Source organism: Dipodomys merriami, unplaced genomic scaffold (assembly GCF_024711535.1).
Source record: "Dipodomys merriami isolate MVZ:Mamm:240054 unplaced genomic scaffold, mDipMer1.0.p SCAF_26, whole genome shotgun sequence".
In the NCBI taxonomy this organism is placed as follows: domain Eukaryota; kingdom Metazoa; phylum Chordata; class Mammalia; order Rodentia; family Heteromyidae; genus Dipodomys; species Dipodomys merriami.
Genome location: NW_027204048.1, coordinates 10600923 through 10625656, shown reverse-complemented (window position 1 = coordinate 10625656; position 24734 = coordinate 10600923). Strand labels below are relative to the sequence as shown.

Sequence of the window (24734 nt, the reverse complement as noted above, 5' to 3'; positions counted from 1 at the left end):
TCGTGGGGCTTGAACTCTGGGCCTGGGCACTGTCCCTTATCTCTTCAGCTCAAGGCTAGCACTCTACCACTTGAGCCACAGCGCCACTTCCAGTTTTCTGGTGGTTAGTTGGAGATAAGAGTTTCATGGACTTTCTTACCTGGGCTGGCTTTGAACCATGATCTTCAGATCTCACCCTCCTGAGTAGCTAGGATTACAGGCATGAACCACAGGTGCCTGGCTGGATTCTCATTTCTTAACTGACAATTTAATTATCCTATTCTGGTTTTGTTTTTTTTTTTGGCCTTTATTTGTAACAGTTAAAGGTGCCAATTAGTGAAACATTTTGTTCATGGAGATATCAATAAATAAGTCAGTTGTATGACGCCTAGATTTGTTTAGGGAAAATAATATTCGATTTTTGACTTATAGTCTGCTTCAAAGAAAGGTAACCTAATAAAAGTGTTGAAACTGACTTTATGGATATGTGGTTCTAAATTACATTTGACTGTAAATCTTCATTTTGTTAAATGAGAGTGCATTGTTATTCATGCATGTGTTTTGGCATATCTCCTCTGATCCTTTTTAAAGCCTGTTTAGAAAGCCTTGAAGTTTCACTAACAGTTTTTTATCCTGAGGGTGGTTATTTTTGTTGTTTTTTTTAATGTCATAACAAGCATTTTTTCCATTCTTTTAAAGCACACAGCTCGTGATGCTAGCATTTCATTATGTGACCTTTCCCTAATCAGTAAACATTTTGACTGCTTTGACTTATTTATTTAAATAACCCTGTGATGAACGTCTTTATGTATACATCTTTCTCTGGGTTTCAGCCCAGATAGATTATGGAAATTAAAGTTGGGCATCAAAGAGTGATTGTACTTAAGATGTTTGTAAAGTCTTAGTGTTCTTTTTTTCTTTTTCTGAATTCAGCAAACTCCTGATATCCTAACACTGAAGCAGCTGCCTTTATCTTCCATTTTAACAGCTACAAATTCTCTCACCATCTACCCCATCCTACTCTGTTTTGCCGCTACTTCTTTAATTTTATTTAATTAATTAATTTTTGGTGCAGGTCCTGGGGCTTGAACACAGGACTTTTGTGCCGCCATGAGCGTTTTTTGCTCAAGGCAATCAGTCTACCACTTGAGCCATGGCTCCACTTCTGACTTTTTTTCTTTTTTTCTTTTTTTGGTAATTAATTGGAGATAAGTCTCATGGACCTTTCTGCCTAGGCTTCAAATTATGATCCTCAGATCTCAGCCTCCTGAGTCACTAGGATTACAGATGTGAGCCCCCAGCCCCCGGCTTGCTGTTACTTCTGTTATATTCTTCTCAAGAGCCTGGGTGGCCAGATCCTAGTTTTGTAGGAATTATCAGTATTTAAGGAGTCCCAGATGAGAAATGTCAATGGTGAATACAGAGAGCCCATGATTCCTTCCTTTCTTCCTTCCTTCTATTTTCTTTTCTTTCTTTTTTTTCTTTTCTTTCTTTTTTCTTCCCTCTTTCTCCCACCCTCCTTTCCTTCCTCTCCCCCAGTACTGGGGCTTCAACTCAGGACCTAGGTATAGTCCCATCAGGGCTGGCACTCTACCACTTGAGCTACTCCTTTATTTTAGGGGGTTGTCATGGTTAATTGGATTTGAGAATCTCAGACTTTCCTGTCCCTTCAAACCATAATCCTCAGATCTCTGCCTCCTGGGTAGCTAAGGTTATAGTTGTCAGCCACCAGCACCCAGTTCATGACACCTTACCTGACTGGATAATGAAGGTGCATTTGGGGTATGGATGGATTTTCTCTATAGTTTGCACAAGACTTCATAGGAACTTGACCCTAAAAAGCAATAGTATGTTCTCACCTACTGCCCTGCAGTGTTGACTGGGTTTTCAAAATTGTCTCCCCAAATGATTTCCTGGGCGTGATTCCTTTAGGACTCTAGTTATTTTTCCTGTAAAACCTTCCTGCCCCACATGGGTATTCTAAACCATGATGTCATTTACTTATGGAATTAAGGCAGTCACATTTTTACCTTCATTTAATGTAATGTAATAGACATTATGCTTGTTAATGTAAACAAAACTTCCTTCGGCTTCATTCAAGATCTCTTTCTCAGAAGTATTTATTTGAAATTGTCAACCAATCACCTTGGGCAGATGAGAAACACAACAGTGAGGAAAGATGGACACTGATGGCTCACATCTGTAATCCTAGCTGCTCGGGAGGTTGAGATCTATGGATCAGGCCCAGGCAGGCAAATCCATGAGACTCTTTAAATACCAAAAATCCAGAAGTGGAGTTGGGGCTTAGTGATAGAATTCAAGGCCCAGTACTTGCACACAAAAAAAGAAAGAAAAGAAACAAAAAACAAAAACAAGGAACAAAGAGCCTCAGCCAATGTCGATCTTCTTGTTTAGTCCTGCTTGAAAAAAAAAACCATGGAAAGACTCACAGCCAGGGTTTTAAAGGAGAAGTTTCTTAGTGAGGTAGTTTTCTCTCTTGCTTGCAATTAGACCTTAAACATAACCAGTGGTGAAGCTAATAGTTACATAAAATGTGGACTGTATATGGTCTCCATTTTAGAGTCAGAATGGGGTCGATATGTAAACATTGCCTTGTGGTTTGCAGAGGTAATGGAGAAAAGATGGTTTCCAGATGAAGAGTAACAAAATGAACCTCGGTCTGTATGTAGCTTCACATGCAGGGTTTACAGACCACCATTTTACAGATGGAATATTGGGCTTTCTCTTCTCCCAAATATATGACATCACCCTCATTCCCTTTTGCAGTTAACACATTGGTAGACAGGAAAGGTGCTTAACCAGCCACAAGTAAACCTTAGGCCCAGTGCAACCCTTTAAATTTGCAGGTTACATACTCTGCCCCCTAGGTATAGCTTTTGTACTTCTTAGTCTCAGATGAATCACTGTGCCAAATAGTTCTGAAATCCAGACTATCTTGGGACCTGGGAGGTGGGGGGAGGGGTGTCTCACTTTCGTCCCAGGAAACTACTTCCGGTAATAATTTACATTTAGGCCTTGAATTGCACTCAGTTACATAATGGAAAGTACCTTAGGGTGGTTTAAAGAGTTCAACAAAATCAAATCGCCTTCTATAAGCCCTTTTACAATTAGCCCATTGTTTTATACTAGAAAAAAAAAAAAGAAAAAACCTTTTCTGGTATTGGAGAAAAAAAGGTTGAAATGGTATATTAAAAAAGGCTTTGCTCAGCTCAAGTTTGGAAAAGAAATTCCAAGAATTCAAAGCTTTCTCAAGCTGCCTCACTTTTGTCTTGTTTGGTTTTAACCTGTAATTTTTTTTTTTTGGAGCGGAAAGAAAAAAAAAAGCTATGGCTATAATCCAGTATGTTCCAGGTACCACCGTGTATTCCATAATTCAGCTGAAAGCAGGGAATATTAAGGATCCAGATGTTCCCTACTGAACTATCCTCAGAAAAGCCATTGCCCTGCAGGGCTGGGGAGGGTTTGACTACCTGTAAAATATCTGACCCTGTGAGAAAGAAAAGGATAACATCCACAGGAGGTGTTAAGCGTAATGAATGTTTAGGAGAATTTCTCCCATTGTTGTGGTGAATGGGTCCTTATATGTGGATGGGTCATGAGGTGTTTGAAATTCACAGCCATGGAGTGAGTAGAAGGTCAGTGAAAGCTGGTTACATAAGATGGCTGATAAAGTGGGGGGGGTTGGGGGGCGGAGAGGGGTTGGTTGAGGTACGTAGGTGTACACAGATGTGAGGCTCACGTGTCCAATAGGGAAGGTGGATGGTAGACAAACTGAAGGGAGCCAGACAGGTGTTTGAAGCATAATAGAAGCTACAGGGTCGGAAGACAACTTCCTTAGCTTCCAAATCAACCTTCTGTTCTTAGGAGAGTGAAAATAGAAAATGGGATAGGAGTCTTAAGTCCAGTAAGGCTTCATTTTTGAAGCAGAATATAATGTGTTTATTTCTCCTTTTACAGTATTGGCTCACAGTCTGAGAACATTCAGCTCTCCTCTTTATGAGCAGATAAGTCTTAAGATGTGTTTCCTTATAAAGGGCCTAGGATTTTTAGGGCCTAAATAAGGGCAGAAAGGGCAGAACAAGATTGCCTTTCCAACTTTGCCCTTCAGAGTTTCATTATACCCTTGATCCATGCTGCTTATTTCTTATTTCACCAGTGTCCATCACAGGTGTGCAAAGATGGGTTTGTTAAGCTGTCAATAGAAAAATGACACCATCTGTTGGCAATGTAGAAAATGACACTGTGAAGGTACTGAGGGTCAGGGGTAAGTCCACCATTACAGCGAGGTCTCATGTTGGCATTGATGCTTGGTTTGTGTGTGTGTGTGTGTGTGTGTGTGTGTGTGTGTGTGTGTGTGTGTGTTTTAAAGCTAATTCCATCTACCTTTCTGATAGAAATAGAAATATTGCTGTCTATAAATTCCTCTTGTTACCTTTCATATGCTCCTTTTGAAAAAAACAAAAGGTTCGAATGAATAAATCTCAGCATAGATGTGAGCTAGAAATATGCACTAGTAATTGTGGCTTTGTGTTGAAGGTGCTAATAAATAAAAGAAATTTTGCCACATACTAAGTGGCATAAACATATCTTCTAAACTGCATAGGGTGGGGCTGAGGGAGGGTGAGGGGAAGAGAACACCTTAGTTCGTGCCACAATAATAGAAAAATGCAATTCCTTAGTGTTCTGCAGTCTTGAACCTCTTGTGTTTATTCCTGATTTTAGTATTCATGAGCCCATATATGCATTAAAAAAAAAAAGAAAAAAACAGTGACCCAGTCAGTATAGCAGAAAAACTCGCCCATCCTTTGACAGAGGATTTTCGGTTAATTTATGCAGGTCCCTTTGCACTTCAGCTTTTCTCCCACTGGTTGCTAGGCAACCGTTTGAGTTACTGCGCATGCCTTTTTTATGATAACTGTCATTATGATTATTTTTTAATTATACAACTGGGACTTGTGGATTAAAACAGCATATTGTCATTTGTGCTCCGCCATGGCCTTGGCACATTATCGAACACTCCTGCAGTCACCTTCTGAAATTTACATGCCCATGATGGATGGTTATCTTTTGATGTTTGGCTTCACAAAGGAAGTAGACATGGCATCATAAGGGGAGGGAGATCTTTGTGAAAAATGACTAGCCCGTATATCACAAGCTGTTCTCAATCTGGGTGGGCCAAATCAGATATTAGGATCTGGAACCAAAAATGATCTATCTTTGTTCCTTTAGCCATGTCTGTTTCTAATATTAAGTGACGTGAAAGGCTCGAATAGCTCTGCAGCTTTTTTTTTTTTTCTGAATTACAAAATGCTAAGCATTTGTAACCATTAAAACCTGCTTTTCAATAAACCCATCCTTGCAGGAGGAGAGCAGCAGCTCTAATCCTAGAAACATGAGCCACCCACGGGCTCCAAAGGCAGTGGTTCTTTTTTGCCCAAACTGGTCCGCACACAGAGCTGTGCAGTTAGATGCGATTAAGGGGGAGTCTTTGGGGGCAAGTGATAATGCAGACACATGTGGCTCGAAGTGTGGGCAATCTTTGAAAAAAAAGAAAGCTGAAAAGATGGTCACCCCTTAAGGTACATGCAGAAGCTTTCCATTTGGGTTGCCAGACTATCTTCTAACATTATTTTGAGTTTCTTTCTAAATATAAAATGAATTTAAAGACAAAGGAGCATGGAAATCAATGTCTGAGTACCTTGTTTATTTAAATGTGGAGTATGTGGTTGAGTTACTTTAAGTATTTCTAGCAGAAGGAAGGGAGAGCCTGGCTCAGAAAGAGAAAGCCACATCTCCCTTCCCATGGGGGTAACAGAAAGGGGGGGGGGTTTGGCTGTGTTGCCATGGGATTTGAAGTTAGCAAAAGGGGCACTTATCTCCAGCGTGGTTGTGCATGGGGGTGGGGGTTATCTTGCTGGATTTAAGAAGCCCCCTCCCCTCCCATGTCTATTTGCATGTCAGGTAGTTTGCTTTGTTGAATTTTTCTGCCATAAAACCTTCCCGGAGGAAATGCTTGATGCGGTTTGTTTCTGTTTCTTTCACCCATCCTGCAGTTCGGGGCGACAGCTCAGTGAAGTCTTCATTCAGTTACCTTCCAGGAAAGAGTTACCAGAGTACTATGAATTAATTAGGAAGCCAGTGGACTTCAAAAAAATCAAGGTAGATATTTCACTTACTAACTTCCTTCTTCAAGTAATATAAAGGAGACATGGGAACACATTGATAGCTGTTGTTTGGGGCCGGCCAGTGACAATGTCCTGTCTGTTCACCAGACCTAGCCAGGATATGTCACTTGGAATGTAGGGGGGACGTTACTCGATCACTGAGAGCACATATCATATTGCACTTTATTGGAGACCTTCCCAACCCTCCCCCTCCCATTAGAGTTATTTCCCACTCTGGGCTTGCACCCCCCCCCCCATCCCCAAGGCATAAACAAGAAGGTGGACGGTAATGGCATCTCTGGGGTTGTATAATGTCACTCCCTGGCTCGGGAGGGCAGGCGAGCAATGATATGGCAACACAAGGGAAAGTGGACTTCCTTAAGAAGTAACAGTTGTTGTATTTCCCTCTTCCTCTCCTGTCTTCTATTTTGCCCACCATTTCCACCAGGAGAGAATTCGTAATCATAAGTACCGGAGCCTGGGCGACCTGGAGAAGGATGTCATGCTTCTCTGTCACAACGCACAGACTTTCAACTTAGAGGGCTCTCAGGTGGGTGTCACGATGATGGGGAGGTTCCTCACCTTGAGCATGTTCTTCTTAAGTGAAACATCTTATTTTTTTTTTAAACTTTATGACTCATTGCTCATACCCAAGCCAAAGGAAGGTGAAACCGCTGGCCAAGTCTTTGCTATGGGTGGAGGCTTTGGCATTTTCGAATTATGTTTGGGCTATAGATGTACAGACTCCCAACCCCGGGCAGGTTGGATCAAGGCCTTCCAGGTACTGCTGAAAGGCTGTAGCACCAACGACTTCTGCCTTTGCACACTGTTATTTAATTACGTACACTTACCTTCACTTTTCTATTTGTAACCTTCCATCAGGAATTGAAAGTACTATGGCCTAAGATGGGGAAAAACTGCCTTTAATTGCTTTAAAAAAACAACAACAACAACAAAACCCACCTTTTGTAATTCTTGTTACATTCTGCTCTCCATAGTTAGCTAGCAAGTGGGAGTGTATAAAAGTAACACTGAATTGATTAAAACCACAAGGGGAAGGACACTTCCACTTTAATTACAGCTCAATTACTCTCACCTTTTTTTTTTTCTATTTGCATTCCTGGCCTAATGCGTTCTCACACCCAATGAAGAAAATAGAATGCAATGATAGGCCCCAGGCCTGCCAGTCAGCACAGTGTTAAACTACCCCAGGGCCTCTGCTGAGCAGACACTTAACCTACATTCCATTCATCAAACCCAACACATCAAACCCAAACAACATGAACCGCCCCCCCAAAGAATCATTGCATTTCCAGGTTTATAATAATTAATGTTTGTTTTATCTTAACCCCAAACAAAAGGCCTTAAAAGCAAGTTTTCTGTATTGGAAACTTGAAAGAAAGGTCGGATGAAAGCCAATACAAAAAGGAAGTCAAAGAGTCTACTGAGAAGCTTGTAGTGATTGATTGTTTCATATAGTTTCTAGATACACTTCCTAATTTATTTTATGCAGAGGGGTTACAGTTACATGAGTAAGGCAATGAGTACATTTCTTATCCCGCATTGTAAGCCCTTCCCTTTCCCACTCCCTTCCCTCCCCCAACTCCCTCCCTTCCCCCCTCCCCTCCATGCCATCCCCCCACCCCTGCTCCCACCCAAAGTTGTAAAGATCATTTCCAATATACTGTCTTGTAGGTATCATTGTTTCGATGGGTCATCCTGTGTCTTCGTTTCAGCGTTTACATTTTCTAATTCTTTAATGTCAACCTTATTATTATATGCATCCATTTTCCTCTCCACATTTCTGTCACACAACTGAAATGCAGGGAAAATGGCTCTGCATTGATTACTCTCTGGTTAGTCCATGGTTGTCCTGATCAACCACCTTTTTTTTTTTTTTGTACCAGTCCTGGGGCTTGAACTCAGGACCTGGGCTCTGTCCCTAAGCTTTTTGCGTAAGGATAGCACTCTTCTAGTTGAGCCACAACTCCATTTGGGGCTTTTTAGTAATTAATTGGAGATAAGAGTCTCACAGACTTTCCTGTCTGGACTGGCTTTGAACTGTGGTTTTCAGATCTCAGCTTCCTGAGTAGCTACGATTACAAGCCCAAGCCACAGGTGCCCAACTCACCTACTTTTGTATCTTGCCATTTGTCACCTTCTAAAGCTTTGAGGCTCCATATGTGCTCTCCAGAGTCACTTCATCTCTATACAGTGTTTCTCCAGTTGACACCTTCCTATAGTCTGGAGCATCATCTCCTGCCGATCCTCAGCCTAAACAGTTGCTGGTGCAGTTAGACGATTCCATCAACAGCTACTTCCCCACATCACTGTTTCTAGTTTCTTCTTTTGGGACCACCATAGATCCCCCTGCAGCTGTCACTGGTACAGACAGACCTAGAGAATCCTTAATTCCTTCATGAGACAGTAACAGCTGAGTGGCAGAATACAGCGCCATAGCCAGGAAGCTGACCTCTCAGATCATCTCGCAAGCCAGCCAGGGAGGAAAGTCCATGAGACTCTTATCTCCAATAAACCACTCAGAAAACCGGAAGTGGGCTGTGGGTCAAGTGGTAGAGTTCTTCCCTTGAGCTGGAGAGCTGAGGGCCAGCTCCTAGGCCCAGAGTTTAAGCCCCATGACCAACTAACTAAGTAAATAAACAAACAAACAAATAAGATAAATAAATCTATTAGCATGTCTCTATCACATTTTGTCCCAGTGGTCCCATTCCATAGTACTCTCACCCTGGTCCATCATTTTCCCCTTTCACTCAGAGTTTACCATGAGTTGCCCCATCATTTTGAATATGAGGGTCTTTACATTAAAAGAACAGGTTCCTAAAGAATAGAGGCTATTTTTTCCTTTGTAATTTTTTTTAACCACCGTGGTTAAAATTGACCATCTTTTAAGGCTACCATTTAGTAGTGTTGGTTTTATTCATATAGTGTGCCACAAGTCTCCAGCACTTTCTTGTTGCCCAGAACTGACACTTTGTGTGCATAACAACTCTCCTTTCTTACCTGAGCCCTGCTGACCACTCTCTGTTTTTATAAATTTGACTAGTTTAGATGCTCCATTTAAATCGAATCATCCAGTGTTTGGGTTTACCTGGTCATAACATGTGAGAAGATCATCTTCCTTTTGAGGATTAAATAATACTTCATCATATGAATATACTACATTATTTCTAGTCACATATCTTTCTAAAAGGTTATTTTGGTTACTTCTAGCACTTGCTTGTCATGAATCTTATGAATATGGATATACAAATATCTCATCAAGACCCAGCTTTTAATCATTTAGGAGACATACCTAGAACTGTGATTCCTGGATCACCTAGTCATCCTGGGATTTTGTGTGTGTGTGGTTTTTTTTGGTTAGGGAAGACTACTTTTTAATTTTATGTCCTGTCCCTCTCAATACCTGCCAAGCCTCTGTGCATATATATATTAAAAACCAACATTGAGTAGATGAATGCTGACTGGCACTGATAAGCATTTTTTGTTGTTGTTGGTCATGGGCCTTGAACTCGGGGGTGGAGTGCTTTTTACTTAGGCTAGTGCTCTACCACTTTAAGCCACAGCACCACTTCCAGTTTTCTGGTAGTTATAATTGGAGATAAGAGGCTCACAGGAAATTTTCTACCTGGCTTGGCTTTGAACTGTGATCCTCAGATCTCAGCCTCTTGAATAGCTAGGATTACCAGACATGTGCCACCAGCCAGCTCCAGGCTGATCAACTTAATAATAGGAAATAACATTATAAAGATTTCTTTGCCATAGTATTATTGTAATATGTAACAGAATAATTCAAACAACAGATATTGTAATGCTGTGTTGTTGTTCAAGATGAGGATATCCTCATTCACCCTCCAAGCACACACACTTGGATATGATTTTAACTGCTTTCCAACATGCTCTCTTTAGAATATGTGCCTCTCTTGAGAGTGTCTTTGGGTTCAATGCCATGCTGTTGACTTTCCTGAGGACATTAAGAGCTAACAGTGACATTTCTGCTAACAGTCTCGTAAAACGTAAAAGAAAGTTATGATAGGGAAGAGCCTACTGCCAGTGATGACCTCAGATGGCAGTTTTTAATAGATGCCATTTTAATTGTTTAGATCTATGAAGATTCCATCGTCTTACAGTCGGTATTTAAGAGTGCTCGGCAGAAAATTGCCAAAGAGGAAGAGAGTGAGGATGAAAGCAATGAGGAAGAGGAAGAAGAGGAGGAGGAGGAGTCCGAGTCAGAGGGTGAGTCCAGCATCAGGCCTCTGTTCTTCCTGGCCTGCCCCCACCTGCAGATGCTCCATTTCCACAAGACTTGGGAGTTGGGCAGATCGAGATGCAAGTCCTAAATCTGCTTTGACCTTGTGGGCAACCTCAGGCCATATATTTAACTTCAAATTCAGAGACCTAAAAGTTGCACTTGAGCAGGTTTATAACATGTACCAGTGCATAACGTTAGGCTAGGCATATTGCAGACTCTGAGCATGTTACATTTGGGTGTTAGTACAGTAATGCTGTGAATACATCCATCTACCCCTTAGCACAGTGTTTCCCACAGACAAAGCTTGCAGAGTGTAAATCGTAGGCCCCACCCAGTGATTCTGAATCAGCAGCCTGTGCCGGAGCCTGCACATCCGAATTTCTAATAACTTCCTGCAGGATATTGACGCAACTGAGGTCACAACTTAAGAATCAGTGCATTTGGAAATAACTGTCAGTCTGAGCTGGAACTGTGTGGTCCACTCAGTGGTCCATAGTGCTGTGGTGTATGTCTGGAGGGATGGAGCTATTGCTGTTTAAAATACTGATATTTTCCTCATCACGGATTGGATGTTGATTTGCTTGTCTGTTTGTTTGCATGAGCTGAGGTTCTGAAATTGTGCATTGTAGAGTACTTGGTATCCTCTTGAATTTTACACCCAAGGAAAGAACCTTAATGTTTCAAAGGTGATGGCTCCCTTTGAAAGTCGGAAGCCTAAAGTTTCTTTTTACCTAATTGTATTACCATCCCAAATTTCTACTTAATACATGCCATTAGTCCTTATCTATTTGTAAAAGTGGATGTTACAAGCCTAGCGCTGGTGATGCATACCTGTAATCTTAGCTACTGTGGAGGCCAAGATCTGAGAATCATGATTTGAAGCCAGCCCCAGAGGAAAGCCTGTGAGACTTTTTTTTTTTTTTTTTTTGCAAGTCCTTGGGGTTGGAACTCTGAGCTTAGATGCTATCTCTGAGCTTCTTTTCTTCAAGGTGAGTGCTCTACCACTTGAACCACAGCACCACATCCAGCTTTTTTGAGTAGTTTATTGGAGGTAAGGGTCTCACAGACTTTCCTGCCCAGTCTGGCTTTGAACCATGATACTCAGATCTCAGTCTCTTGAGTAGCTAGGATTCCAGTCATGAGCCACTGGTGCCAGATACCTATTAGACTTTTATATCCAATAAACTACAAAAAGAAAAAAAAAATGAAATAGATCTGTGACTCAAGTCGTAGAGCACTAGCTTTGAACAAAAGAAGCTAAGGGACAGCGTCCAGGTTCTGAGTTTAATCCCCAGGACTGGCGCGCGCGCGAGCGTGCACACACACACACACGCACGCACGTAAAGTATCAATGACCTGTTTAGCATAGATGACTGGGAAGATATTAAATTGTAATAAAATTATACAATACTTTATGGTTTTGAAAAGTTGCCTTCTATGATATAGCATAATTTTTCTACATCAGATATATGAACGGATACTGATGAATGGACCAAATGTATTAATGGACCTCTTTGACTCAGACCATTTGTTTCCATTTTGAACAATGCTGCCATATGTATGAAAACAGAACAAAGAAACTTAGTGAAATCATTTGAAGAAGGGAAGAAGGGGATAAGGGATAGAGATAAGGGGTTGATCTGTGTATAGGTGTGGAAATATAACAATGAAAACCCCCTTGTACAACCAGTGTATACTAATAAAAAAGAAATCCTGTCTTAGGTTTCCAACCTATGGATGATTTAAAACATTTTAAATGCACGTTCTGTACATATTGCCACACGTAACTGAGCTCCGTGCTCACCTGCAGAGAACCTACACGCCTTTCTCCTTATCCTTCAACACTATTTTTACTGACTGCCTTTTGTTTGTTTTCAGTTTAACCTCTCTCAATTTCATATGATTATTCATGAGATCTGATATCTTAGCATTTGACAAATAAGTCTACACCATCTATCTAGGAATATGTTTCATTATTTCAGAGCTGCATCCCAAATCTGTTTTTAAATAGCTGTCTTCTTCCTATCCCATTTATCAAGTTACAATTTTCCCCAATTCTCTCTTGAGTCAATGAGTTAATTTTCTCTTGCTGCTACAACAAATGACCCACACTTAATAGCTTGATACAACAAAAATCTGTCACAGTTCTGCAGGGCACAAGTTCAGCTTGGGTCTCCCAGGACTAAAAGCAAGGTGACCGAGACCTGAGCTTCCTGTTCATCCCCTTTCCTTGTTCATCATGGTTGGTGGCAGCCTCAGTTTCTTATGATAAGAACTAGGCTCCCGTTTGATTGTTGGTGGTCAGCAGAGGGCCAGCTGTAGCAGCACTGTTTGGCTAATGACCTTAGCTCCATCTTTAAACCCAGCAGTGACAGGTGGAGTCTCTGGGTTGCCTCCCACTTCATGTGTCAGCGATTACAAAGACTCACCTAGAAACCTCTCACCTCAAGGTCTGATGATTTTAGCATCTTGATCACTTTGTCTGTGTCAGATGGTAACAGGTTCTAGATTGTAGACATCACAAGGAAGGAGAAGTCTAATACTCTGCCTAGCAGGCTTGGTAATTTGAACATCTCAGAGTTACATATGGTGGCATCGTGGATGCTGACTGTGGGGCTTACCTTATAGTTGACTTAGGTGCTTGCCTGTCCACCACAGCCTATGGGATGTCTTCTTTTTAGAGATACAGCTCTATTAGCACACAAGCGTGATAGATTTTGCTTGCTTATCCCACACTGCAGGTGCATTGAAATGGTGGCCCAGAGAATCTATTTCCTTTCTGACTTTATTTTCCTGTGCTTTCTACCCTCACTCACCTTTGTAGGGATTTCACTTTGGAAATCATCTAGAATCTGCTGATAGGAAAAGCTCACAGGATCCGTTATTTTAGAGCATTTATACATTCATTAATAGGCAGTCCTTTTTGTCTGCAGTTGCTGTCTTTCATTCTGAATTTCTCAGCTCTGAAGGCCTGCATCTGAGCGCACATAAAGCAGCAGACATCTGGGAGGATGGATAGAAACTTTGACTAGGAATTCTGCTTTGTTTCCTTGAATCAGCCAACCATTGCCCCGTTTAGGATGGGGGAAGGGCAGATAAACCTTCAGTTCAAAGTAATCTGGTTGTCATCACTGTGTGAGCTTATATTTCCCTGTGGGAAGTCTGAAAATTTCTTATCTTAGAGATAATCTTCTGGAGTTACGACCCTCTCCATTATAGTATCTCTCTGCAGGTGTCTTGAGAGCCACTGAACATAATATGCTTAGGAAAACTGGTGTAAGTGAGTGATCCACATTCTCAGTCATCTCAAACGCAAAGTACTAAGGCTGCCTGTCCCAGAACAAGGCCATAGATCTTCTTTGTTCCATGCGACACACACCTGTATTTGTGCTATAGACCTTTGAACTCTTTGAGTGTCTTCATTTCTATCTCTAGATTGCCCTATGAGGGTCCAAAGGAATGTAGTCCTCCTAAAGGCTAAGTTGGCAGAAAACTGTCAGAAGCTTACCCCATGGGTGCTTCTACCTGCCCCTCCCCAACCCCAAACACTGCCAGGATAGGTTAACACAGGGCATTATGGGAACTTTGCTTGTCCCCACAAAAAACACTTCAGCACCTTTCACTGGTGGCCTGGCAAAATAATGTGCATGGTAACCATAGATGGAGGAGTTACAAGTGTTGATAAGAAGTAAAAGTAGGCAAATCTGATATGAGCTGATGCATAAAAGAAAAAAAAAGAGAGAGGTGTGAAATGTATGTGTATGGTGGTGTATGTGTATTTACAAAATTCAAATATGTGTCTGTAACATGGTCTTGAACTTTTTATACTATACACATACAAAACTGGAGGTATTTGTATACATGGACTATGTTTTTTTTCATTATTATTTTAATTTCCTGCAAAGAATCACCAGAAAGAGAATCAGGGAGAGAAATGAAGGAGAAGTTGTTTTCAAAAGCACAAAATGAAAGTTAAAAACAAGATACGCCTTTCAACTGTGTGCCTTCCCCGACTTTTGAAAAATTAGTATTTCAGTTTTCTTTTTAAGTCAGTTACTGACGCAGTAAAATTATTGGCTTTTTCACTATGCACACTGATTTACATGTAATGTAAAATATCTTGAATAAATGCCTATGTACCTCATAGTCCCTGTTTAGCCAGAAAAAGAATCCGTCTCCAGCTCCTACCCTACCCCCGCATCAGGTCTGCTTCATAGGACTCGAGTGATCTTCCAGACGGACACAGGACCAGGGCAAAGTGCAGGCTGGGGTGTTCCGGGCACTCCGGGCGGGATCATTATCTGTAAAAAGACTTCTCTGTGAATCCTCACTCGTGGGTGTTTCTGATTTCCTTTTGTAGCAAAATCCGTTAAGGTGAAGATCAAGCTTAATAAAAAAGACGAGAAAGGTCGGGACAAAGGAAAAGGCAAGAAAAGGCCAAACCGAGGGAAAGCCAAACCTGTGGTGAGCGACTTCGACAGTGACGAAGAGCAGGATGAAAACGTAAGTACACCCCTGCCCCCTCCGATGTCCCAGAGGCAGAGGGGTCCTGTCCCCCCCCCCCCCCCCCCCGCTCTGTGCCCCTTCTCCCAACACTGAAAATGAGACAGTCTGGGGAGATTTCAACATAAACAGCTACATGAGGTAGAACAAAGCGTCGTCTGGGTGTTTTGTTTTTTGTTTTTGTCAATCGTGGGGCCTGAACTCTGGGCCTGGGCACTGTCCCTCAGCTCTTCAGCTCAAGGCTAGCGCTCTACCACTTGAGCCACAGCGCCACTTCCGGCTTTTTTCTTTTGGCTTATGTGGTGCTGAGGAATCGAACCCAGGGCCTCAGGCATGCAAGGCAAGCGCTCTACCACTGAGCCGCCTTCCCAGCCCCAACATCTGGGTTTTTTATATTGCTTTTTCCCCCTTTTGTGCCAGCAGTATGGTTTGAACTAAAGACTTCCCACTCTTTCCCCTGGTTGAAGCTCTACCACTTGAGCCATGCCTCCAGTCCGACATTTTGCAAATGGGGGGTTGTCCTTTTTTTTCCTTTCTTAAAAAGTTATTCTTAAGTAGTTGTACAAAGGAGTGTCAGTGTCAATGTGAATACAATACATCTTGATGAGTGTCAGCCCTCTCATGAAGATAGAGTCCTATAGACTTTGCCTAAGCTAGCTTCAAACTTTGGTCCTCTAATCTGAATGGCTTGAATTACAAGTGTGAGCCACTGCTACTTGGCCTTGTATATTACTTTTTAAAATAGTATTTTTAAATGAAAAATTGTGAAATCGATTTCCCTTCCCACTTATCCCTTTTCAGATCTTTTCAAATCTTTCTTTTCACTTACCTGCAAATGTTATTTTTCTTCATGGCCTGTTAATATTTTATATTCATCCCAGCACAGTGCTTACCATATAACAGATTAGACAGAACCATGAGAAAAATCTATTGTGATGTCAGAGGTCAGGGATCAAGTTGCTACTTAAGGTACCATACAAATTAAGTATCTAGAGGCGTTCTTGTTAATATTTGGAAAATTCAGGCAGAACCTAGTGATGTGTGAAGCTTAGGTTTCTTCCTACACAGTGCACATCCAGTGCCTAGCATCATGAGAGACAGATGTCACTAAAGATATTACCCAAGTCAGTACTTAGGTTGTGAATGCTTCACTCCATGTCCAGAAGCAGGTAAACAATGGGGCCAAATTCAGACCTTGGTGTTATACCTCAGTCCTAGTGGCTGCGTCTGCCTATTTAGAAGACCCTCCCTTCCATTCACTTTGCAGAAAGGCTTGCATATGATGACCCTTCCATATTTTTTTCTTCCTGGAAAGGTGATTTTCCATTTTAGTGTATAAGCTAGTAGTTGGATTTTTCTTCAACACACTGCCACTCTGCCCTGATTGTGAATTTCTAGAATTAGGATATTTTCACATCTTCTTCAACTCCTGTATGTTTCCTTAGATGATGTTACTAATAAGCTAGGCATCAAATGCATGCTCATTGTGCTTCTCCCATGAATTTTCTAAAAGAGATCTAAAAGGAGACATTTGTAGCCATAAATTTCAGAAGCAGCGAACAATCGGCACAGCTGATAGAGTGGGTATGGCTTTGGGCTTTTCAATATGGACCTGTCCAACTTAGCTTCTAGCTTGCCCAGGACTTTGAAGCATCTTCCTGTCTTTGTCCAGAATGAGATTTGGACCATGAGCTCTTTGTGAAATATCATTGCCTCTTACCTTTTTTTTTTTTTTTTTTTTCTTTTAGGAACAGTCAGAAGCAAGTGGGACTGACGATGAGTGATCACCCGGACCTTTTTTTCCACCATAGAACTGAATCCTTTCCTCTTCCCTCATTTCTTCCCAGTGAGTTCACTTGTCCTTGGTGGACTGGGTTGTTTCTACGTCCTCATCCTCATCTATAAACTAGCTTTAGGATAGTGCCAGACAAACATATGATATCATGGTGTAAAAAAAAAAATACACACACAAATACTTGTAACATATTGTGACCAAATGGGACTCAAAGATTCAAAGATTCAAGCCAACAAAAGCTTTTGATGGAAAAAAAAAATATGTGGGTGGAAAGTATATTTCTATGGGTGGGTCTAATTTGGTAACTGTTTGACTGTGCCTGATTTTATCACCTGTTCTGATGAGAAGATTTTTTTTGTGTGTGTCTTTTGTAGTACCAATAACCAGGAGAAGCCATTAAAAGCCACTGGTTATTTTATTTTTCATCAGGCAAGATTTTTTCAAGATTTTTTATTTGTTCAGTACTTTTTTTTTTTACACTGTGATACATATAAGCAACTTTAATAGGTGATAAATGTACAGTAGTTAGATTTCACCTGCATATATACATTTTTCCACTTTATGCTCTATGATCTGAAGAACAAATGCTTTTTGAATTGTATAGGATTTATGTCTACTGTAAACATTGCTTAATTTTTTTTTTCCTTTTGCTCTTGGTTTTAAAGTTTTTGTTAAAAACGCGATTGACGATTGCAATCTTTAGAGTGTATTGAACGGCTCCCTTTGTCCACTTGACCTCCCGAGTTCCCAAGGTGTATTGTCTCCTCCCTAAAGTGTACTTAATCTTTGCTTTCTTTGCACAATGTCTTTGGTTGTGAGTCATAAGCCTGAGGCAAATAAAATTCCAGTAATTTTGAAGAATGTGGTGTTGGTGCTTTCCTAATAAACACATAATTTAGCTCAACAAATGTTGCCTCTTGTTTTTAAGTCTTAGGGCACTGAAATGCTTGGGACAGAGGTGGCAGTGTGCTACATTGGGCTGGACAGGTTCTGGCTATAGAACACATAATAAGGGAGAGAGAGAGGAGGGGGGAAGGGAGAGAGAGAGATCGGGAGAAGAAGAGGGAGAGAGAGAATCTGCTGAAGTGATATAGATATGTTTTTAAGGAATAGGAAAGCACATTACTTCCCTGGCTCCTGCCTATGAAATCGTTGAGGAGATGCTTCTATGGACCAAACCATACAAAGTCCCTCCTCAGTCTCATCTTGTGACTTACATTCAGAAAATTTATGAAGGCATTTCAAAAGTATCCCATTGAAAGACTGGTTCAATGAGTATCCATATACCCTTTGACTCAGAATTGACAATCATTAATACTTACCCTCCCTGCCTACTTTTTAATAAAACATCATAAAAATAAGTTGCAGTAATCACAGTCATATTATCATGCCCAAAGGAATGAACAGTTGCTTCCTGCTCTCTAATATTCAAGCCACCATCATTTTCCCAATCGCTTAAATTTGTCAGGTATCTAAGGATGATCTTATTAGAAACAATACTTCATATTTGATTGTCAAGTTTCCAGTATTATCATCTGCGTGTGTGTGTGTACTAGTCTTGGGGTTCAAACTTAAGGCTCAGGGTATTGTCCCTGAGTTTTTGTGTTCACTCTACCACTTGAGCCATAGCTCCATTTCCTGTTTTTTGGTGATGAATTAGAGACAAGAATCTCAGTCTTTTTTGCCTGGACTGGCTTCAAATCACATACTCAAATCTTAGTCTATTGAGTATCAGGTAGCATTACAGCCATGAGCCACTGGTGCCCAGCTCCAAGATTGGACTACCTTTTTCTAAGGAAATGATGGTGCAAGAAACATTTATGGATAATAGATAAGTAAAAACTTTTTTCAGTTGTCTAAGTCAGAGCTCTTTGAGAATATAAGAATTGTAATTGCCAATGTTGTATTCAAATATAGCACACACAATCCTCTGAAGCAACTTCTTTGTCTTCCTAAACACTGAGACTCTCATATCTGAACTTCTGATTAGTCTGAGCATTACTAAGTATTGGGTTTCCCTCCTAGGTTTTGTTTATATTGCTATATTGTTTATATTTAATATTGCTAACAGCTATTGCTGTTAAGAGACTTTCATAAGGAATAAATCATGTTATCTTACTGAGATGACTTATTGTTAACTTCAAAGAAAGCAGTTTCATTCCCTGTCTCCATTTCTATATTTCCTATATTTTATATGTTCTTTGCTGTCTCTTGGCTTCAGCAGCATTGCTATTCTAAAGCCATCAAAACTGTTGCTTTCTTGGTTCAAGATTTCTGCACTGTGAAGATGTCTTCTAGTCTGCTTGCTGCTGTCTTTACTAATGTCCTCCCTGGCTAGAGGAAATGACTCATCCCACACTCTCCTACCCAGCACATGAATTACCTGTTTGTCTAAGGTATCCATGGGGTATGTGCTACCCACTCAGTATCTACCTTTGTTACCAGATTGCTTTCATAGCATTGTGGTGCTTACTTAGCTTTAAGTAAGACAATGAATAGCCATGAGAATAGGTCTACTTGAGCTCTGTTGTTGGTTCGCTGAATTGCTTTGGGAGAGGCAACATATAGTGGAAATTAGTGCACAACAAAACTGCCCAGTTCATGACCACAAAGGAAGAATAAGGAAGTGAGTTCTCACAGGTCTCTTCAGAGGCGTACCCACAATCATCTCCATCTCCCAGTAATAGGCTCTGCATCCTAAAAGTTCAACTACCTCTTAGTAATGTCACTTCCCAAGAGAACTGCCTGGTGGAACAAGCCTTTATGTGAATGATCGTTTAATGGATTCATTGATTGCAGTACTGAGTATTAAACCACAGGCCTCGTAGTTATCACTCCAGAGCTTGAGCTGCGTCCTCAGTTCTGAGTTCTGAATGCAGGGCTTCATTCTTGCTAGGCAAGTGCTCTACAACTTGAACCACAAATATAGCCATTTTTATCCGGGCTATTTTTGAGATGAAGTCTTGCTTTTTGCCAGGCCAATGTCAATCATGATTCTTATATTTTATTGCACACTCTAGTGGCTCATACCACCATCCACTGGCCCTCCCTGTCTGTCTGTCTGTCCTCTGTCTAGCTACCTACCTACCTATCTAATCTCATTAACTTTGCCAAGATATCCTCAAATTCTCAATCATTCTGTCTCCTCTTGAGTAGCTGAGATTCTACCTATTTCCACTAGGCTCAGTTTAGTAACTGAGTAGTCCCTTTAACATGATTAAAGGGACATTCAATATCCAAATTATAGCAAGTATATTGTTATGATTGTTCTATTTCATTACTATTTTTTTGGGGTGGGGGGCGGTCGTGGCGCCTGAACTCTGGGCCTGTGTGCTGTCCCTCAGCTCTACAGCTCAAGGCTAGCGCTCTACCACTTGAACCACAGCACCACTTCCAGCATTTTCTGCTTATGTGGTATGAAGGGATCGAACCCAGGGCCTCATGAATGCAAGGCAAGCACTCTACCACAGAACCACTTTCCCAACCCCTACTACTTACTCTTAATCTCTTATTATTCCTGCATATTATGTTTTGCCATAGGTATTCATGTAGATGGAGAAAACATAATTTAATTGGAATTCAGTATTGTCATTAGCATCGGGGGGCAGGGAGAGGGATGTCTTAGATCTCCTCTTTGGATGAGAGGGAATTTCCATATAGCTTCAAGCCAAGTCCCACACTCAGGTGAGATGCATTCCGAAGCATTTCCCATGAGGAGATTCTGGAGCCAACAGCAAACATACCCTTATGAGAGCGTAGCTCTCAGCTGGCTCTCCTGCCCGTCCAGCCTTAGCTTAAGTCAGCCCCATGGGCAATTTCAGTCTCCTCTCTGCACCTGGCTTGGCACACATGGCTGGTTCTGTCGGAGTTAAAGCCTGGGCTCCAAGCCTGAGCTGTGCGGTCTGAAGTAGAGAGACTCTCACAGAGCCAGCCCTTGCAATGGGATGTTGTAAAGATGATCCTGTTGAATTTTAAAGGTATTATTGCAGAGCCAGAAGACTGAAGCAGATAAGGTACTGTGTCCCTGTGTCTCAGTAAGGACACTGAGAAACAAGTCAGGTGACTTCACATGGACAGAGGGCTACAATTTGACAGTATAATCTTATGGGGCCACCGTTATCTATGTGATCCAAAACATTTGATGGTACATTGTAGCAGGGATGTGAAACTTTCTGAAGACCTCCTTTCTTTTCTAAAGCTGCTTATTTAACTTTTAAGGTAACTTTTTTGTTGTTTTTTTTTACAGATAGAAACTCATGGCCCTGACCTAAAAATCAAATATGTGGAGTTTTCTGGACTTTGCTATAGACTTGAGTTTTAATTTCCTCCACAAAATGTGAAGAGTGAGTTGTCTTGTCACTCTACTCTTTGTAGTTGATATTTTATGTTGTTAAGAAGTTTCCATTATGTTAGGGGAAAAAGTATTTATAAATGTTTAAAAATTTAGAAATGTTAAGAAACAGCTGACTTGATTATTTTCTCTGCTAAAGGACATAACCGCTTCGATGAAGTTTCTCCAAGGGACAAGTTCAAGGTCAGATTAAAGTTTCTTCTAAAATGTTTATTTTGCCTGGAGCTGGCTGCTTATGCCTGTAATCTTGGCTACTCAAAAGGCTGAGATCTGAGGAGGATCTCAGTTCACAGCCAGTTTAGGCAGACAAACCCAAGACTCTTATCTCCAACTAATACACAGAGATGATAGAAACAGAAGTGCGGCTCAAGTAGTAGAGCACCAGCCTTGAGTGAGAAAGCTAAAGCCCTGAGTTCAAGCCCTAGCACTGACACATACAAAAAAATAGATTAATAAAGTGTTTCAATATTTGGACTTGATTAGGATTCATTCTTTGTCACCATGTACTTAAGGACTGGTGGAAATTGCTAGGTCATCACCTAGCAATTTGGGAAGGAGGTTTCAAAGAATTCTTAGGGCAAAAAGCTGATGTTTCTCTCAGGAAGTCCTTGTAATGAACAATAGTTTTTGTTTGTATCCAGGAGCTTCCTGGAATATTAAACTTGTGCTCATGAAGACAATGGAAACTTGGGTCATTTTAATGTAGACAGTTGTGAGTGGTACAATATTTTAATTTTTAGTTCTACCTTAAGGATGTTAGATCTTTTATTCCTTTACTATACTGTTGTCTGCAACTTGCCTTTTTTCACTTAATAATACATTGGGTTTCCTTTTTCTTTTCTAAAACAAGGGATAGACTGAACTTGCTCTTACTTTCCTCTGTTGTAAAGAATGCTTTTTGCTTTTCCATATAACCTAAATTGATGTACATTACAGGAAGAAATGGAAGTGCTGTGGACTGTGTAATGTCAGTCCCTACTAAGGGTCTCACTGGAAGGGGCTGGGCCCCATGCTAGTGCTATTGGGAGGAAGACTGTAGTTGGGGTCTTATGAGAAGTCCTCAGGTCACTGGGGCTGTGCCCACAAAGGATTGTGGGACTCTGGCCCGTTCTCTCTTTCTCTCTGTCTCTGTCTATCTCTCTCGATCACTTGCTTCCAAGAGGCAAGAATATTAGCTCCTGTTATCTGCTGTCTTCTTCAGAGAGCAAACCTATGTGACTCACAGACCTTAAGCTTTGAACCTCTAGAACTATGAGTACACCTTTCTTTCCTCCCAAGTAGCCTGTCGCGTACTTCACTACAGCAATGCAAAGCCAACTAACACAGTAAAGACAGGGAGGGACAGGAAATTACTCATATTACCACTGAAACATCTAGGTTTCAATGCATCAGAAGGAACGTGGAAGGACTCTTTTCTGCTCACATGACAAGTCCCAGAGCAAATGGAAAGTCAACAGCTTTTCTTAGATTCATCACAGAACTTGGTTCGTGGGACAAACCCACGGCCTATATGAATGGAGGGGACAGCCCAGGAACTAAAAGGTCTCCATAAGCAGAACTCAGATTTTTAAAAAAACACAAAAATTCTAACCTGAAATTTAGGAATTGTGCCAAGTTCAGTGTGGACATGTTTTTAATTTAAAATTTTCAGCACAAGGGCTGGGAAGGCGGCATGAGGCCCTGGGTTCCATTCCTCAGCACCACATAAGCAGAAAAAGCCAGAAGTGGCGCTGTGGCTCAAGTGGTAGAGTGCTCGCCTTGAGCTGAAGAGCTCACGGATCTTTACCTGCAGAAGCTCTATCTGCCTCTCACAGCCAACATCTGAAACATGTCATTTTGAGCTTCCAAAAGGTCAAGATGAAAAGTCAGCATTTTTTTCAGGTGTCTTTGATTTTTGTTTTGGTTTGGTTTTCTTATTGTTATTTAAAGGTGATATAAAGAGACAGAGCGGTTAGTTACAGTTATGTAAGTCAGATAAAGAGTACATTTCTTTTTGGAAGGTATCTCCCCTTCCCTCCCGCCCAGTTTTTCCCTCCTTCCCCACCCACACATTGTACAGTTTATTTTCAAGAGTGACTTGAGGACCATGGCTGCATTTGTTTACCTTTTGTCCCTCCATTTCTGTGCCTCCCCTTACCTTTACCAAAGACAGAGAAGCAAACAGGCAAAAAGAAAACAAAAACCGCATCAAAGAAAAATACCTCTTGTTGCCATTTCCTGAAGTTTATTTTTTATTTATTTTTTTTTGGGGGGGTCCGGTCGTGGGGCCTGAACTCTGGGCCTGGGCGCTGTCCCTCAGCTCTTCAGCTCAAGGCTAGCACTCTACCACTTGAGCCACAGCGCCACTTCTGGCTTTTTTCTTTTTGCTTATGTGGTGCTGAGGAATTGAACCCAGGGCCTCACGCATGCAAGGCAAGCACTCTACCACTGAGCCACCTTCCCAGCCCTCCTGAAGTTTATTTTTGATAAATATATGATCAGAACCACTGAGGCATTGCGCCTTTCTTTGTTTCTCTCCTAAGAGTGTCCTCCTGTGCTCATTGGGTATAAAAGCCTCGAGACTTGTATAATGTATCGTGTCCCAGTGTATTTTAGATCTAACTTCTTCATAGGAGAGGTTGGCTTACCTCACTTAACATGATTTGTTCTCCGTCCATCAATTTTCCTGCAAATGACATAGTAGTCTTTCTAATGCCTGTGTAAAATTCCATTTTGTACAGGTACCACTTTTTTTTTTTGATCCATTCATCTATTGTAGGAAAAAGTCACCATTTAACATTCTCCAAAAGTATTCCATTCTTGACATGGCCTCAAGAGAAACTTGTCTTTTTCTCTCAGAGCTTATCCAGCTTCTAAGAGAAATGCCCAAATGCATGCCTTCTTAGCCGTCTTGGCTTTTCTGGAGTGGAGAAAGGGGTGTGCACACACAAAAGTGAGAAGTACTTATCAAACTCCCAGCCAAGGGCACAGGCTCATTAATAGACAGGGACCTAACCAGGACACAATAGAGACCTCTTCCAGAAACTGTGTTGGGAAAGCTGATGAATACATAGGCGAAACTGCCTCCCTCTCAAATACACAATCATCAAGGTGGACTAAATCTTAAATGTAAGACCTGAAGCTAGGAAACTACCAGAAGAAAACATAGGTTAAAAAGCTTCAAGATCTAGATTTAGACCCCCCCCCCCAAAAATATTTTTCAGAGCAGATTTCAAAAGCAGAAGCAAAACTAGATACATATGATTTTATGTTACCAATTTAAAGCATTTGCAAAACAAAGAGAAAAAATCAACATCGAGGAGCTTACTTCAGAAGGAGGGAGTTCTATTTGCAAACTCTGCATCTGAAAAAAAGGATTTTAGGCCACATAAAGGAATCCAAACAACTCATTAACAGCAGTGCCAACACACAGCGCCAACACGAGTTCCTAGGGTTTGATCTCCATCAACATTAAAAAAAAATAATAGAAAAGAAAAGTGATCTGATACACTAAAATTATAAAAATGTAGAATCACACAAAAAATACTCAGTTAAAACTGAAGGAGGCAGAAAAAGATTAGAAGAAACAGGGCCAATGAACCAAAAAAAGTATTGATCCAACTCTTTCAATAATCACTTTAAATGGCAAGATTCTAAATATACCAAATTAAA

General features: G+C 41.0%; 1 protein-coding gene and 1 long non-coding RNA gene across 5 annotated transcripts in view; one reads left to right on the top strand and one right to left on the bottom strand.

The window, feature by feature from the left end:
• Smarca2 (SWI/SNF related BAF chromatin remodeling complex subunit ATPase 2) overlaps positions 1-17640 on the top strand; it is a 171819-nt gene extending 154179 nt beyond the window's left edge. For all 4 annotated transcript variants that reach the window (XM_070035677.1, XM_070035679.1, XM_070035678.1 and 1 more), the window contains 5 exons: positions 6054-6159; positions 6613-6714; positions 10286-10418; positions 14795-14937; positions 16686-17640. In XM_070035677.1, the coding sequence (XP_069891778.1) occupies positions 6054-6159; positions 6613-6714; positions 10286-10418; positions 14795-14937; positions 16686-16721 (520 nt within the window). In that variant the 3' untranslated portion in view covers positions 16722-17640. The remainder of the gene's footprint in view (positions 1-6053; positions 6160-6612; positions 6715-10285; positions 10419-14794; positions 14938-16685) is intronic.
• Positions 13267-15845, bottom strand: LOC138836970 (uncharacterized). The gene is made up of 3 exons (XR_011375133.1): positions 15767-15845; positions 14575-14735; positions 13267-13437 (listed from the first exon to the last, which is right to left on the bottom strand). It is a non-coding gene; the product is annotated as an uncharacterized lncRNA (long non-coding RNA).
• Positions 17641-24734: the final 7094 nt, after the last annotated feature.